Here is a 15,070-nt window from a genome sequence, read left to right on the forward strand (position 1 = left end):
TGTGTGTGTGTGTATGTGTGTGTGTGTGTGACTGGGTTCTTTCACTTATAATGATTTTAAGGTTCATCCAAGTTGTAGCACATACTGGTACTTCATTCCTTTTTACGGCTGAATAATAATAGTCTACTGTATGAATACCACATTTTAGGGCTTCCCTGGTGGCGCAGTGGCTGAGAGTCCGCCTGCCGATGCAGGGGACGCGGGTTCGTGCCCCGGTCCGGGAAGATCCCACATGCCGCGGAGCAGCTGGGCCCGTGAGCCATGGCCACTGAGCCTGCGCGTCCGGAGCCTGTACTCCGCCACGGGAGAGGCCACAACAGTGAGAGGCCCGCATACAGAAAAAAAAAAGAATACCACATTTTGTTTATCCATTCATCTGTTACATTTAGGTTTTTTTCCCCACCTTTTGGCTATTGTGAATAATGCCACATATGCAGTTTTTAAAATGAATATTAGATGGTGACAAATTATTAGCTGCCATAGTATTATTCTCTAAAAGTACATACTTATTTTCTGATGCTTGCAATGTCCTTTTCAATGATAACTTCCTTAGTATATATATTATTAAATATTTTCATTTCCTGCCCTTTTCTAACCATAATTCAGTCATTATTATCAAATATAGGAGTACTTTGGTGGAGTAAAGGATACTCATCCTAAACAGAAGCTGCCTAGGAAGAACATTTTGCTGCTAGAGGTAGTAATTTTTGAAATTCTTTTATCTCTTGCTTTTCCCAGCACACTACTTTGAACGCTGCCTTCTACCAGTTCTTAACTTCCCATCGAGAATGTGGAAAAAAAGGATACCTAAAAATGGCACTATCACCAGTGATGTTCTGGTAAATGTTTAACAACCAGTTCTCTGGGAGAAAGAAATCCTGAGTTGAGGCATTTGCTGATTTCCATGCTATGAATACTCTCATCATGTCCAGTTTCAAGCTGTCAACATGATGTTACTGAATAAAGAGTTGGAAACAAATGCTCCAGCATACTACTGTTAGAGTGTGCTATTTGTTTCCTTAGATTTTACAGAACGCTTTTTCTTCACCTCTGAACCTTTGAGAGTAACTTAAGGGTCTAAATAAAATACAAATTTCTATTCAGTACAACTCATACCAAAAACTAAAATAAAGCAGTGGGGTTTTTTTCTTAAAAATAAGAGATTAACTTTATGTAAGATATACATAAAACAGTCATTTTTAATGTCTTATTAACACGATAGTCCATTTACAAGATAGAACATGGGAACAGTTTGGTGTTCTAGGAAATTTCCTTGGGAGTCTGGATGATAGCATCACTTCTCAAAGCCTTTCCTGGATTCCCCTTTCTATTTTTTTAAAATAAATTTATTTATTTTTGGCTGCGTTGGGTCTTCATTGCTGCACGTGGGCTTTCTCTAGTTGGGACAAGTGGGGGCTACTCTTTGTTGTGGCACGCAGGCTTTTCATTAGGGTGGCTTCTCTTGTTGCAGAGCACGGGTTCTAGGTGCACGGGCTTCAGTAGTTGTGGCACGTAGGCTCTGTAGTTGTGGCTCGCGGGCTCTAGAGCGTAGGCTCAGTAGTTGTGGTGCACGGGCTTAGCTGCTCCGGGGCATGTGGGATCTTCCTGGACCAGGGCTCGAACCTGTGTCCCCTGCGTTGGCAGGCAGATTCTTAGCCACTGCGCCACCAGGGAAGTCCCTCCCCTCTCTACTGTACCTTCAGTAAAATTAACCATTCTTTCCTTTGTACCTCTATGTAGCCTATTCAGACTGCTATTATGGCCCTGCTTGTTGACCTCCAATTACTACATTTTCATCTAAGAACAAGTTATACCTCCAGCACCTAGTAAAGTACCTGAAACATAGTATGTGCTTACCAAATGTTGGTCCAATAAATGAAGTATTAAAAGCAAAATAAACTCAAATATGGGGGGAAATTACAAGGTTAGAATGGAAAACAAATCTAAAGAGATGCTTTTACCATTTTATTTTGAAAGATTTTTCCACTTCTTGTTTTGCTTTGAGACACATCAAGTTCAGATGTTTTACTGACTAACTGTTCAACCTAGAAAATAATTACACAAAACCACATAAAATAATATAATAAAAGTTTTTCATAACAATAATGGGGGTCAAAAATTCAATCACATAAAATTTAGGGTCTTGCTATGTTGAGTTAATGAAAACCAATAATTTTGTGTTGGTTCTTACTGTCATAAAAAGTGCAAAGGTAAAGATAGTGAAACTGACACTGTACACAATTGACCATTCACTGAATTCAGAAAGTCCCAAATTATCACTAGGCACCACTCTTCCAGAAGATAAGAACTTCAGCCCACCCCCATTGAAGAAGGGCTGCACAAAGGAAGACAGACAATCATCAGTCCCATTATTTTCATGTTGATTTTATCTAAATGTTATTTCAGAATTTTACTGTGTGTAGAAAACAAAATTAAACTGCTCCAAGGCAACAAAAATGTATTATATAGTCCATTTGTAAATACAAAGGGTTGTGGAGTTAATAATTGCTTAAGATTTTATTTAGCTCTGAAATTCTGAGATTCTCTGAACAGTATTTAGGTTCATTACTAAACAAATCAACCAATAATATACTCAAAACATTTCAACGTATAATTCTTGAATTTTATTAATAAGCATTCTTAATAACTAATTTTCTTCTAAAAGACCCAGAATATAAGAAAATCTGAGAAATAACTAAATAAGCATATAAGCACCTGTCTTTTGAAAAAAATCAAATTAGAAGTGAGATAGAACTGTCAAATTTATACCTGAGAATGAGAAATTGAAAGATCTGGACTTTCTTTAGACCTCATAGTTTCATCTTCTTCACAAACTACACTTGGTTCTGTTAAAAAAAATAGTTAAAATGGTATAAAATTGAATTGGAAGTGAATTAATTTACATTTCATTAACTCCTCACCTCCAAGTTCAGAAGATCCAGGGTTTTTTTTCTGCTCTTCCATTTTAGTTTCAATGTCAAAATCATCCTACATAATTACATGAAGGAAAAAATGGACATATTTCAAAAAGAAACTAAAACAACTAGGTAGAATATTTATGAACAAATTTGTTTTATGTGAAGATTAAATATAACACTACAACGACCTTACACTTGCTAGAAATAAAGTGGCCCTATAATTACTATAATAAGGCAACTTATTTATCCAAAGTATAAAATCCTATTTTTTTTTACTTTGCAGGGTTGCTTTAAGGCAGATGATAAAAATATACAACTTTCTCAAAAATGTATGATGGTTCTAAGAACACTTAGATCTTACTATTGTTTGAGAACACTGAATTAGACATGGTCACACAACAAGCTACCGCTTCTGTAGCTCTGGAATTTCTGTATAGATATTAGCATAATCTCTGAATATGACCCAACCCTCTTCAGGGAGTTGGGGAAGGATAAGCACAGTTATGGTATGGTAGAAATAGCAAAGGTTTAATGTCTATAATTATTATTCCCTTTGTGACATTTGTCAAAGAGCTTTAAATATTTTAAAGAACGCTTCATAAATCCCAGCCATATTTGTTTATAAGGCAAGACTGGGATTTAGGTTTCAGGAAGAAAATTCCTTCTTCTTTGACTGAATTGGTTAAAAACTGAATTTTCTACTTGTAAGGATGTGGCCACAGAGCCTAAATCAGAATAGTCAATCTCTATACATAAGAACTGTGGTCATAATTTAGAATAAAATGAGATGAGAAGACAACAAAGATGAGATTAAAGAACAATTATATTAATGATGAAAGATTTTCTGGGAGTGAGGCTATTAACAAAAAAAGCTTTTTTTTATACTTCAATTCATCCATTCATTCAACAAATACTGAGAATGCATTCCGTAAATCTAAGTGTTAGGGACAGGAGGATTAAAAAGATAAGACAGTTTTCCTGCCTTCCAGGAACTTCCAGGCTGCTTCAGGACACTGAATTTCCAGGCCCTGAAGAAATTCAAGCATGAGCACTTAGTAGGGGTGTTGTATGGTAGAAAAGATTCCAGCATTAGTTGGGGGATTAGAGTAGTTCAGTGGTCTTCTTTTCTTTTTTTTTTGGCCACGCCGCGGGATCTTAGTTCCCCAACCAGGGACTGAACCCAGGCCCTGGCAGTGAAAGCGCTGAGTCCTAAACACTGGAGCACTAGGGAATTCTGTGGTTTTCAAATTACACTCCAGACCAAGGGGTTTCCTCAGAGTCCACCATGAGGGTAGGTGAGGTGGTGAGTGGCTGGGCCTCCAGGACCATTCCCTACTTCATTCACAGTAGTTGTGCTTTTAAATTTCTGAGAATAATGTTGTTTGCATCCAGGTAAAAAGTTTTAAAACCACAAACCTTAACCTTCTTTAAGGTCCCTTCCAAACTTGAGTTTATGATTGTAATAAATATTTATAGCTATTAAAGTCCTCAGAATTGAATCAAACATTCATTACTCTTGTTCTTCCTAACTCTTTGAATATACTTACACTTATGTAATGCTCCTGTTCATCTTCGAAATCATCTTTGTCCATAAGAATTTTTTGAAGTGGTGTTTTTAATTGTTTTGGTGATAATATAGATGAATCAATATTTTCTATTCGTTCTTTCTCAGTGGTCACTTTTACTTTGAAGGTGTGAAAAGGTGTTGGGATTTCTCCCACATTTAAGTACATAGGCTCCCCTTCAAATATCACTCCTTCACAATCACCATCCTTAAAACCAGGAGGCTGGTACCCTGGGGGTGTAACTGCAGAAAAGTAAGTACAAACTGTGCTGTTCATGAAACTGAAGAAAATACATTAATTTTTATTATTATAAAATATACGCAGATTAAAGAAATTTCAAATAGTCTAGAAGAACATATAATAAAAAGTAAAAATCACTCTCCTACTATCTCCAAGTTCCTATTTTATTCCTTAAAGGTAAACTTTTTTCACTACACTTGACTGACTATGTGACCTTGAGGAAACTACTTGTCATCCTTGATTTGGTTTCCTCATCTGTCAAGTGGGGTAAATACTAGTACCTACCTCATAGGGTCACTGTGGTATTAAAGTCTGTAAAATGCTCAGAACAGAACTGGCACAGTTAAGTATTCAATAAATGTTAGTTATTATTGATGATGCTTTATGTTCTTCTAGAAGATATGATGCATGTAAAGTATATAATATTTTATATATTTATATAATAAATATAATATATAATAAATATTTAAATTATATAATAAATACTTGTTATCTCTTTAAAAAACACAAATGAGGTCATACTCTTCTGTACCTAGCTGTTTTTAACATCACCTTTTTTTTTTAATTTATTCAATTTATTTTTATTTTTGGCTGCGTTGGGTCTTCGTTGCAGTGCGCGGGCTTCTCATTGCAGTGGCTTCTCTTATTGTGGAGTACGGCACGCGGGCTTCAGTAGTTGTGGCGCATGGGCTTAGTTGCTCTGCGGCATGTGGGCCAGGGCTTGAACCCCTGTCCCCTGCATTGGCAGGCGGATTCTTAACCACTGCGCCACCAGGGAAGCCCTTTAACATCACCTTTTAATCTGTTTTTAATATTTTTTGGATAACAATTTATCAGCACATTCTTTTAAATAGCTTGCACAGCATTACTATATAGATGCACCATAATTTATTTACTCAGTCCTCCAATAAACAACTCAAGGTTGTTTCCAGTTTGTTCCTAGTTTAACCAATACATTATGAAAATCCTCATAAACATATAACCTTGCAAGGTTGTCTAAGTATATTCCCAAGATACTCTTCTAGCTACAGAATTTCTGGATTAAAGAGAATGTGCCAAATTTTGATACTGCCAAACTGTCCTCTTAAAATGTTACATGGCACCTATATACATTCCCTCAAGAGTATACAAAAGTACCTGCTTACTCCCACACCCTTGCCAACAATGATTTTACAAGTTTTACTGATCTGATAACTGAAAAATGGCATCTCATTGCTTCACTTCCTTAGTTATGAATGAGGTTGAACTTCACATGGACATGTTCAGACCACTGGAGAAGTTGTGTATATTTTTTCAAATACTGATTAAATATAAATTTTATAATTTCAAAAAATATATAACAATTTAGGTGCTTACAAACATTTGGGATGGAAACTGTTTCAATGAAAAGAAAATATACAGATACCAACTGAAACAGGATGAACTGGAAATAGTACCTTCATCGTAGTAAAAAAGTTTCATGGTCAAACAAACATCATTAGGTAAAGGTCCCAGATTTTGCATTAGAATATAAATCTTGCGAATGAGAAGAATACTTGCTTTCTTGGTGTCAGCAGATGACATACAAGATTCACTGCTTTGGTTTTTACTGGAAGAGAATCACACATTAATTTCTTTTATAGCACCCATGGCTTCTAATAACATAACTTCACATTTTACTACTTGAGATTCTTATTCCCATTAAAGCATTAAGTTGTTAAATTAAAAATTGTGATATAATATGTTTTAATGCCACTATTATAAAAATATCACTGTTAATATTATTATAAACTAATTTACATATATTAAATTAATATGCATTTTATACAAGATGTTTAAAGGAAACGAATGAGGGACTTTTATTGTACTTCTTTTATTTTAATTAAAAAAAATTTTTTTAATTTTATTTTTGGCTGCACTGGGTCTTCATTGCTGTGCATGGGCTTTTCTCTGGTTGCAGCGAGCAGGGGGCTACTCTTCGTTGCGGTGCGTGGGCTTCTCATTGCAGTGGGTTCTCTTGTGGAACACGGGCTCTAGGCATGCAGGCTTCAGTAGTTGTGGCACGCGGGCTCAGTAGTTGTGGCCCACAGGCTCTAGAAAGCAGGCTCAGTAGTTGTGGTACACGGGCTTAGTTGCTCCGTGGCATGTGGGATCTTCCTGGACCAGGGATCGAACCTGTGTCCCCTGCATTGTCAGGCGGATTCTTAACCACTGCGCCACCAGGGAAGCCCTTTATTGTATTTCTAATAACTTAAGCATACAGTGGCTTTCCTACTCTTTGGCTCTGTTTCACAATCAAAACAGTATATAATTAGCCACAGAATTCTGGCTTGCAGCCACTCCAAGGATATTTTGTATCCTTGATGGTTAATTGGGGATGTTTGAGAAGTTTCAGAATTATTCCTGAAGTTTAGCTATATAGTATTAATAAGTGGTAATCTGTAATACAAAAAGAAAACTATAGAACAATACCTTATGAAGTCCATGATTGGTCCATTACTGGTGTACTTGAATTTAAACTGGTAACATTCTGAAATTGTCTTAAATAGAAAATATTGCAGTTATGAATCTGATATACAGTACTGGTGGCCAAGTAGCTATATATAGCTTTTGTATGACTCACCATTTATTTAATAATTTTTTTCTGCATATTAATCCCTATTCGTCCATTGAAACTTTCCAGTCCTAATATCAATTCCCAGGGTCTGGGATTCAGGGCTTCAGTGTTGGAGAGATAGTTATTCCCTCAGTCATTGCAATGTATGTTTTACATACCAGAGGGAAGGAACTCCTTAGCAGGCAGGTGAGGGAGGCAGCACATCTCTTCCTCTAACAGAATGACTAAGCACAGGGCTTCAATCCTTGGTAACCACAAGCAAGTCATTTAAGCCCCCTAAGTCTCAGTTTCCCCAGCTAATAAAAGGGGTTGAAAATAGTACCTATCTCATTGGTGCCTATGAATATTTATCAAATGGGATAATTTATATAGAGCCCTTAATAAAGTATGTGGCACACTAAGCATTCAATAAATATCAGTGCATCAGCAATGTTGCTCTTTTACTGAAAGAAAAAATGTGCAACTATAAAACATCTTCAGATGTACATTTTCTGTACATTTTCTGAACAGTTAGTTTCTGAGCAATCAAATAATTCATAGCCTTTGCCCATATGATTTTGTCACCATGGGCATATATTAAGCATTAACTGTAGGCTTAATTTGTAGTATCAAAGAAAAGACATTCCTAGCTCTCTTGAAGCTCTAATACTTTTATTGCTTTCTTTATATTCCATTGCTCACTTAGGGATGGGGTTAGATTTCTCTTTCTTTTTTAAAAATCTGCTTCTCCATGAGTGAATGAAACACGATATTGTAACAGCTATAGTGTAATGGGTAAGCACTCAGATCATGAACTGGCCTTCTTAGGTCCAAATTCTGGTTCTGCCACTATGACCTTACACAAGAAACCTTGTGTCTAGGTTTCCTCACCTATAGAGTGGAGATGATAATGATATATTACCTCATGATGGTTATAATGAATAAATGAGATAATGCACGTGAAACTCCAAAGAACAGAGCCTAGGAATAGTAAGCACTCAGTAGATCTTTCCCCTTTGTTTCTTGTCTTCTGGTTTTCCCTTTCATTTATTATAACCCTTTCTTTCCTTTAATTGTCAGATGAACAGGTAGATGTGACTGGATTGGGGTGAATATTCAAAGATTAAGGATGAGTATCTTATTTTTCTCAAACTCAAACATTTTATAATTCTAAAAACAGAATATCATTAAAAAATATTGCGAAGAACCAGAAGTCAGGAGATTTAGGTTATTTCTAGTGGTTTGTCTTTGTGGCCTAGGCTCAGTCACGTAATCTCTCTTGTAGTAAGTGTATTAATCTGTTTAAATATAACAATACAAGCCCTGTCTTACCTCAAAAAAGTCTTTATGAGGTTCAAATTTTGAAAATATATGTGAAAGTGCATTGATAAAAGCACAGTTAAAAGCACTGGGTATTATTATATTTTTATGTTACTTATAGATATTAGAGGCATTATGGGGTTTTTTTTGGCATTATTTTTTTTAATAACTTAACATACTTACCTGAGGGTCTTCTGGATTAGTATATACCTATTTAAAAATAATTTACAATTTAGTAAATTGTAGAGGCTAAGTATTCAAGGAGAACTAAATTGGATGTTTAGACTAAAATATTAAATGAATTCAGTAAAATAAAATACAAAACGACCCCCTCAAAATATTAGCTACTTTTCCATTGAATAGATCAGTAGTTTGTATCAAGTGACATGATCAATAGGTGGTTTTAATGTTATTTAATTAAGCAAGGCTGAATTTGACAGTTTTTAAAAAAGAATATACACTTTAAAAATACTTACAGCTAGAACAACCATCCTTAGCTGAAACATAACAAAGAACAAAAATCTTATTTTTTTAATTAATTAAATTTTTATTATCATAGTTTAAATATTATATGTTTCAGGAGTACAACACAGTGATCACAATTTTTAAAGGTTATACTCCATTTATAGTTATTATAAAATATTGGCTATATTCCCTGTGCTATACAATATATCCTTACAGCTTATTTATTTTATACATAGTAGTTTATAAAAATCTTATGTTTATTCTATAAAATATTTGTGCATGATGGACCATAAGAATTCTTTGTCCTATTTCAACATTTATTCCTAATAAAAATAATCTTGCATTAAATAGACTTCATATGATGCAGGTAAAGCAATACCTCTGATATCTTTCTCTATTCCCCAAAATATCTATTTCTAGTTGACTTACTGAAGGTTGAAATTCATATCACTAACTTAAGCAAACAGGGGCATTACTGCCAGTTACAAGGAAAATATGTATTGTGAAATAACACATTAAATATTACCAATGAGAACTGATTCTGAAAAGAGAAAAAGAGAGTTCAGAGCCCTGCTCATTTAGTAAAGGGAAGAGGCTTTGGAGACTACAGGAAAAGAGAATCACAGGAAATCATTCACTGAAGTAATCTGCCAAAATCTGAGTCATCCTTGATTTGGATCTTTTCCTTATACTCCAGAACCAATCGTCAACAAGTCCAGTCAGTTCTGCCAGATATATCCTGAATCTTCTCATTTTTCTCCTTTGCCATCCTGGTCTAAGCCACCATTATTTTTTATCAGTACTGTAGTAATGGATTAAGTGTCATTCTCCTTAATTCCAATCTTATTCTCCTTCTACAGTACATTCTCTAAATAGCAGTTCAGAGTGATTTTTCTTTTAATTTAGAATATAAATCAAATGATGTTCCATTTCTACTCAAAACCTTCAAATGGCTTTTATTTACACCTAAAATAAAATCCAAACTTTTTTTTTTTAAAGACTTTTTTTTTCTTTTTTTGATGTGGACCATTTTTAAACTATTTATTGAATTTGTTACAATATTGCTTCTGTTTTATGTTTTGTTTTTTTGGCCCTGAGGCATGTGGGATCTTAGCTCCCTGATCAGGGACTGAACCCACGCCCGCTGCATTGGAAAGCGAAGTCTTAACCACAACCACTGGACCTCCAGGGAAGTCCCAAAATCCAAACTCTTTACCTACACAACTCTGAATGCTCTGGCCCTGTCCATCTCCACAGGTTCATCTCCTGCTGCTCTCTTGCACTGCTCATCACACTCTAATCATTCTGGCCTTCTGTTTGTTCCTTGAACTCTCCAAACTCCCCTCCAACTCTTTGCATTTGCTGCTCTGTCAGGAATATTCTCCCAAAATCAGTGCCTAGCTGGTTTCTTCTAATTCAAGTCTCAGCTTAAATATCACCCCCTCAGAGAAGCTCCTCAGACTACCCTATCTAAAGTTACCCCATCTCTCCATTTGCCATATACTTTTTCTTAAAATGTTAATGGCAGTTAACACTATTGGATGTTATCTAATTTCCTTGTTTTATTGACTATTTTCCCATTATAGAAGGGACCCTCTTTGTCTTGTTGACCATTGTTAGCTAGAAGGGACCCTCTTTGTCTTGTTGACCATTGTTAGCTTACCCAGCTCCTACCTAGAATACGTGCCTAGCACAGAGCAGGCACTCAATATTTAATGAATATTAAATACATTATGTCTTAATGAGGGAGGTTGGTGACCATGGATAAAATTTTATCTTTCTCATAATTTTTTTTAGAGTTGGACTTCTTTGTATATGTTGATACAAACATAAGCTAAGTAACTATACAAAAAGGCTTGTCACAATTTAACCTAGACTACATGTAAATCTATTTCTGAACTCTCATGAAGAAATGACTTATTAAATTATTAGTATAAACATGATTATAGAAGGCATGTGAAACTAATGAATAAACTATTTTAAAAGACTTTTTAATTCATTAATTTTTTAAAGTTAATATGTGTTATTAATACAAATGAGTGTTAACAACCAAAACTTGGCAAAATTCATTAAGTATTAATTCTGTTTGCTTTAAATGAGTTGAAAATCAGTCTTTAAAATATTCAAATTTTCAGCTTTGGACTGGCCTATGCCCAAGTTAGTTTAAGTTAATCTTTTACTACATGTAACGGCTGTTACATTTGTAGAATATAAACTGTAGAAAAAAAGGATAAAGAGATACCAACTTACATATTTTTTCTGTAAAGCATCATAGCATCCGGACATCCTAAAAAATAATCAAGGATTCATTTTTAGACTGAATGCACTTCCAGAAAATAGTTCTTTTAATAAGTCTCCATATTATCTCATTACTAAATAATACACGGTTTTATTATTAAAGCTTCCTTCTTATTAACTAGCTTAAAATAATAAAACAAAACAATGTGGCAGAAATATAAAATGCCAATAGCAGATGGAAGGAAAGGAAGATAGAAAATATCTGGCAGCTATTTGTGAGGAACAGTAATAGGAAAGTGAAGCCTGCTCACATGGAGCATGAAATAAAGTAAAATTTTAATGCAAAACTCCAAAGACTTGCAAAAATGGTATCCAGAGTTAAAGAGGGAATCACTAAAACTGGGTTAAACACTTAAAGGTATCCAAGGCACAAAAATATGTGATTTAAGAAAAAATAATTTTCTTTCATTAGGTATTTCACTTACCACTTCAGTAACTGTGTAGATCCTGGACAATTCTTCTGTTCTCTCAGAATTTTGACACACATATCTAAATGCAAAAATAATGCAAAAATAATGATATAAATATAGAGCTACTTAAGATTAGCAAACAACTAGAAATTTAAATGAAGATTATTTTCTTCAGCTGTGTATTACAGGTTTATTATTAATGGCAATTAACTTCCAGATGATTGATGTTAATATAATTAAAGGAAGAAAGTTTACATGGAAACAAATAATCTTTTTATCCTTATTATAAAATTGCATCATAATGATTAGGATGTATGTTGATGGGTAGAAAATTTTTTCCATTTTCAAAGCTATAGAAACTTAGATATAACACTTTCATGCCATTGTCATCCAAGAGTCTTAGCATATTTGCTATGGACTCTTATCCCAGTAAAATACTTGTAAAAGGCCAAGAAGTTAACAGGTTATCAGATAGAGCCCTGTAAGGAAGCAACAAGTAATATAGTGGAAAGGATGAGGTCTCTCAGTCTCAGGTTCCTTATCAGAAAAATAGGAATAATATCTAACTCATAGGTCTGTAATGTGAACTAACAAGATATCATACATAACATGGTGCTTAACATATTGCCCACAGAGTTGGTATACAATGTTAGGTATACATTATGTGCTAGGCAATAAGTTATTATTATAGTATAAACTGGCTCTATTACTTTTACTTCTTTAAAATAACACAAGAACATACACTACCACTGTAGGAGGCTATAAATAGGATGTTTTTGCTATTTACTTCATCATTATAAGAATAATGTCAGGTGATATTATACTTGAGAGATTAAGGGAAATTTTTATGATTAAGTGCTTTCAAAGGTATTGAATATACTTAAAAAAAAATCACTTAGATGTCCACACAAAAACTTGTACAGGAATGTGGCATTATTTATAATAGCCAAAAAGTGGAAACAACCCAATGTTCATCAACTGATGAGTGGATAAATAAAATGTGGTATATTCATATAATGGAATATTATTTGGCCATAAAAAATGAAGTATTAATCCATGCTACAAAATGGAAGAACCTTAAAAACATTATGCTAAGTGAAAGAAGCCAGTCACAAAGGACCACATATTGTATTTCATTTATTTGAAATGGCTAGAATAGGCAAATCCATAAAGACAGAAAGCAGATACGTGGTTGCCTAGGACTGGGAAGTGGAAGTGGAGAGTGCCTTAATGCGTATGGGGTTTCCTTTTAAGGTGATGAAATGTTCTAAAACTGACTGTGGTGAATATACCCAAAATCAATGAATTGTGCACTTTAAATGAGTGAATTGTTAGATATGCGAATCATATCTCAATAAAGCTGTCATTATAAAAACAAAATCTCTAAGTCAAAAATTATCATTTTAGAGCAAGCCAAAATAAACATAACATCTTTAAAGAGAGTCTTTAAATAAACATTATATTACCATCTAGACATCTTGTTCCATAAGCACGTTCTGGGAATATTCCTCTCAAATACGTGATGCAGGATATTGAAACTGCTAGAAGCCTCTTCACTAACACTAAAGACTGCTGCTCAGTTGATATCCTACTGGGAAGTACCAACGCACTCTAAATTCAAGGGAAATTAAGACATTTTATTTAGATTTACTAAAAATACAGTCTTTCTGAACTTAAAAGTAGATCTAATTTTTTGCATAAGCATGGTACTTTCCCAAAGAATTCTTAACCATAGCAGTTAGTAATCCCCCCAAAATCCCCCAAAATCAGAGTGGCTTCTAAAATGTGAGGGTGTTTGCAGGGTAGCAGCCTAAAGGTAACATGCAAAAAGTGCTTAAGAATCGTGTTAGAAATCCCTTGCAGGTTAACTGTCTGTAACTGCATAATACATGGATAGATAACACTGATTTTTCTCTTTAGTCACTGACTGGGTTTAACACAGGTAACTGTAATGCAAGATCTGTGAAGGTAAGACAATTTTATCTTTGTGGGGCATAAAAATTCATTTTCTAGAAGCGGACTGCTATTAGTGATAATTTCATCAAAGGAACCTAAGAGCATTCATTGATACCTAATGTGAACTGAATCTGAACCAGCAATTTAATACAATGCATCAAGCATCCAACAGAATTCTCCATTAATTCAACTTAGTTTAGCAAATATCTTCATTCTTAAAACATTGAGTTTACTGATATCATTAAACCCTCAAAGAGTTGACTAACTTTCAAACATAAAAATAGGTGAGACTTCAAGAAACAATAAAATTAGCTAAATTAAAATATATTAAAATACAAGATCATAAAAAAAATACAAGAAATCATACCATGGAGGTTCTCTGCAATTGTGCAGTGGCCATCCTCTGATATTTTCTTTAATTCAACCTTGTGACACAAATACAAGCTTTAACTTCAGATCTTATTTTTATCACTAATTTGGTTTACTATATGTAAAGTCAGAAAGAATTTTATGTGACTAAATGACAGGATTTTTTTTAACTTAAAATAGAATCTTCGAAAACATATGCATTTTTCTATAGAACTCTTTTGAGTAAAGTGCTAATTTTAAACCATTTGACTAGCAACCCTCACATAAAAGGGTTATTAATAAAGCTCTTTAGAGCTTCCCTGGTGGCGCAGTGGTTGAGAGTCCGCCTGCCGATGCAGAGGACACGGATTCGTGCCCCGGCCCGCGAAGATCCCACATGCCGCGGAGCGGCTGGGCCTGTGAGCCATGACCACTAAGCCTGCACGTCCGGAGCCTGTGCTCCTTGCAATGGAGAAGCCACAACAGTGAGTAGGCCCGCGTACTGAAAAAAAAAAAAAAAGGAAGCCGCTCCGCGGCATGTGGGATCTTCGCGGGCCGGGGCACGAATCCGTGTCCTCTGCATCGGCAGGCGGACTCTCAACCACTGCGCCACCAGGGAAGCCCTAAAAGACCTTTTTAAAAAAGCATAATCTTCTATTTTTCTTCACAGTATTCAAACATTACACAGGTGGGTAATGAAAAACTACCCCTGCCAAATCCTTTAAAATAATCTTTTAATTTTTGTTCTAAATTTGTAGTTTCAAAATGACTAAGTCAGGTAACTTTCCTCCCCTGAACTTGAGCATGGCTCTGGATATAACACATTGTCCTATTCTGTGGAATAACCATAAAAGAGCAACAGAAAATATTCTAGATATTTTGGACTGATTTTGATTTCTCAATTCTTTGATATTTTGAAATAAGTTTCGATTTTTTGGGGTTCCAATTTCATCTTTCTTAACCAGACAATTCATC

At 34.7% G+C, this 15,070-nt stretch overlaps 1 protein-coding gene across 1 annotated transcript in view; it reads right to left on the bottom strand.

The window, feature by feature from the left end:
• Positions 1-14,172, bottom strand: part of HORMAD1 (HORMA domain containing 1) — a 17,072-nt gene extending 2,900 nt beyond the window's left edge. Inside the window, exons 1-12 of the mRNA XM_007463521.1 lie at positions 14,115-14,172; positions 13,258-13,402; positions 11,807-11,870; positions 11,334-11,370; positions 9,095-9,115; positions 8,802-8,828; positions 7,175-7,242; positions 6,160-6,311; positions 4,466-4,725; positions 2,922-2,988; positions 2,770-2,846; positions 1,962-2,045 (exon numbers count right to left, since the gene is read on the bottom strand). Of these exons, the coding sequence (XP_007463583.1) occupies positions 1,962-2,045; positions 2,770-2,846; positions 2,922-2,988; positions 4,466-4,725; positions 6,160-6,311; positions 7,175-7,242; positions 8,802-8,828; positions 9,095-9,115; positions 11,334-11,370; positions 11,807-11,870; positions 13,258-13,402; positions 14,115-14,147 (1,035 nt within the window). The 5' untranslated portion in view covers positions 14,148-14,172. The remainder of the gene's footprint in view (positions 1-1,961; positions 2,046-2,769; positions 2,847-2,921; positions 2,989-4,465; positions 4,726-6,159; positions 6,312-7,174; positions 7,243-8,801; positions 8,829-9,094; positions 9,116-11,333; positions 11,371-11,806; positions 11,871-13,257; positions 13,403-14,114) is intronic.
• Between the last annotated feature and the right edge of the window lie 898 nt (positions 14,173-15,070).

This window comes from Lipotes vexillifer, unplaced genomic scaffold (genome assembly GCF_000442215.2).
Source record: "Lipotes vexillifer unplaced genomic scaffold, Lipotes_vexillifer_v1.1 scaffold1034, whole genome shotgun sequence".
Classification (NCBI taxonomy): Eukaryota; Metazoa; Chordata; class Mammalia; order Artiodactyla; family Lipotidae; genus Lipotes; species Lipotes vexillifer.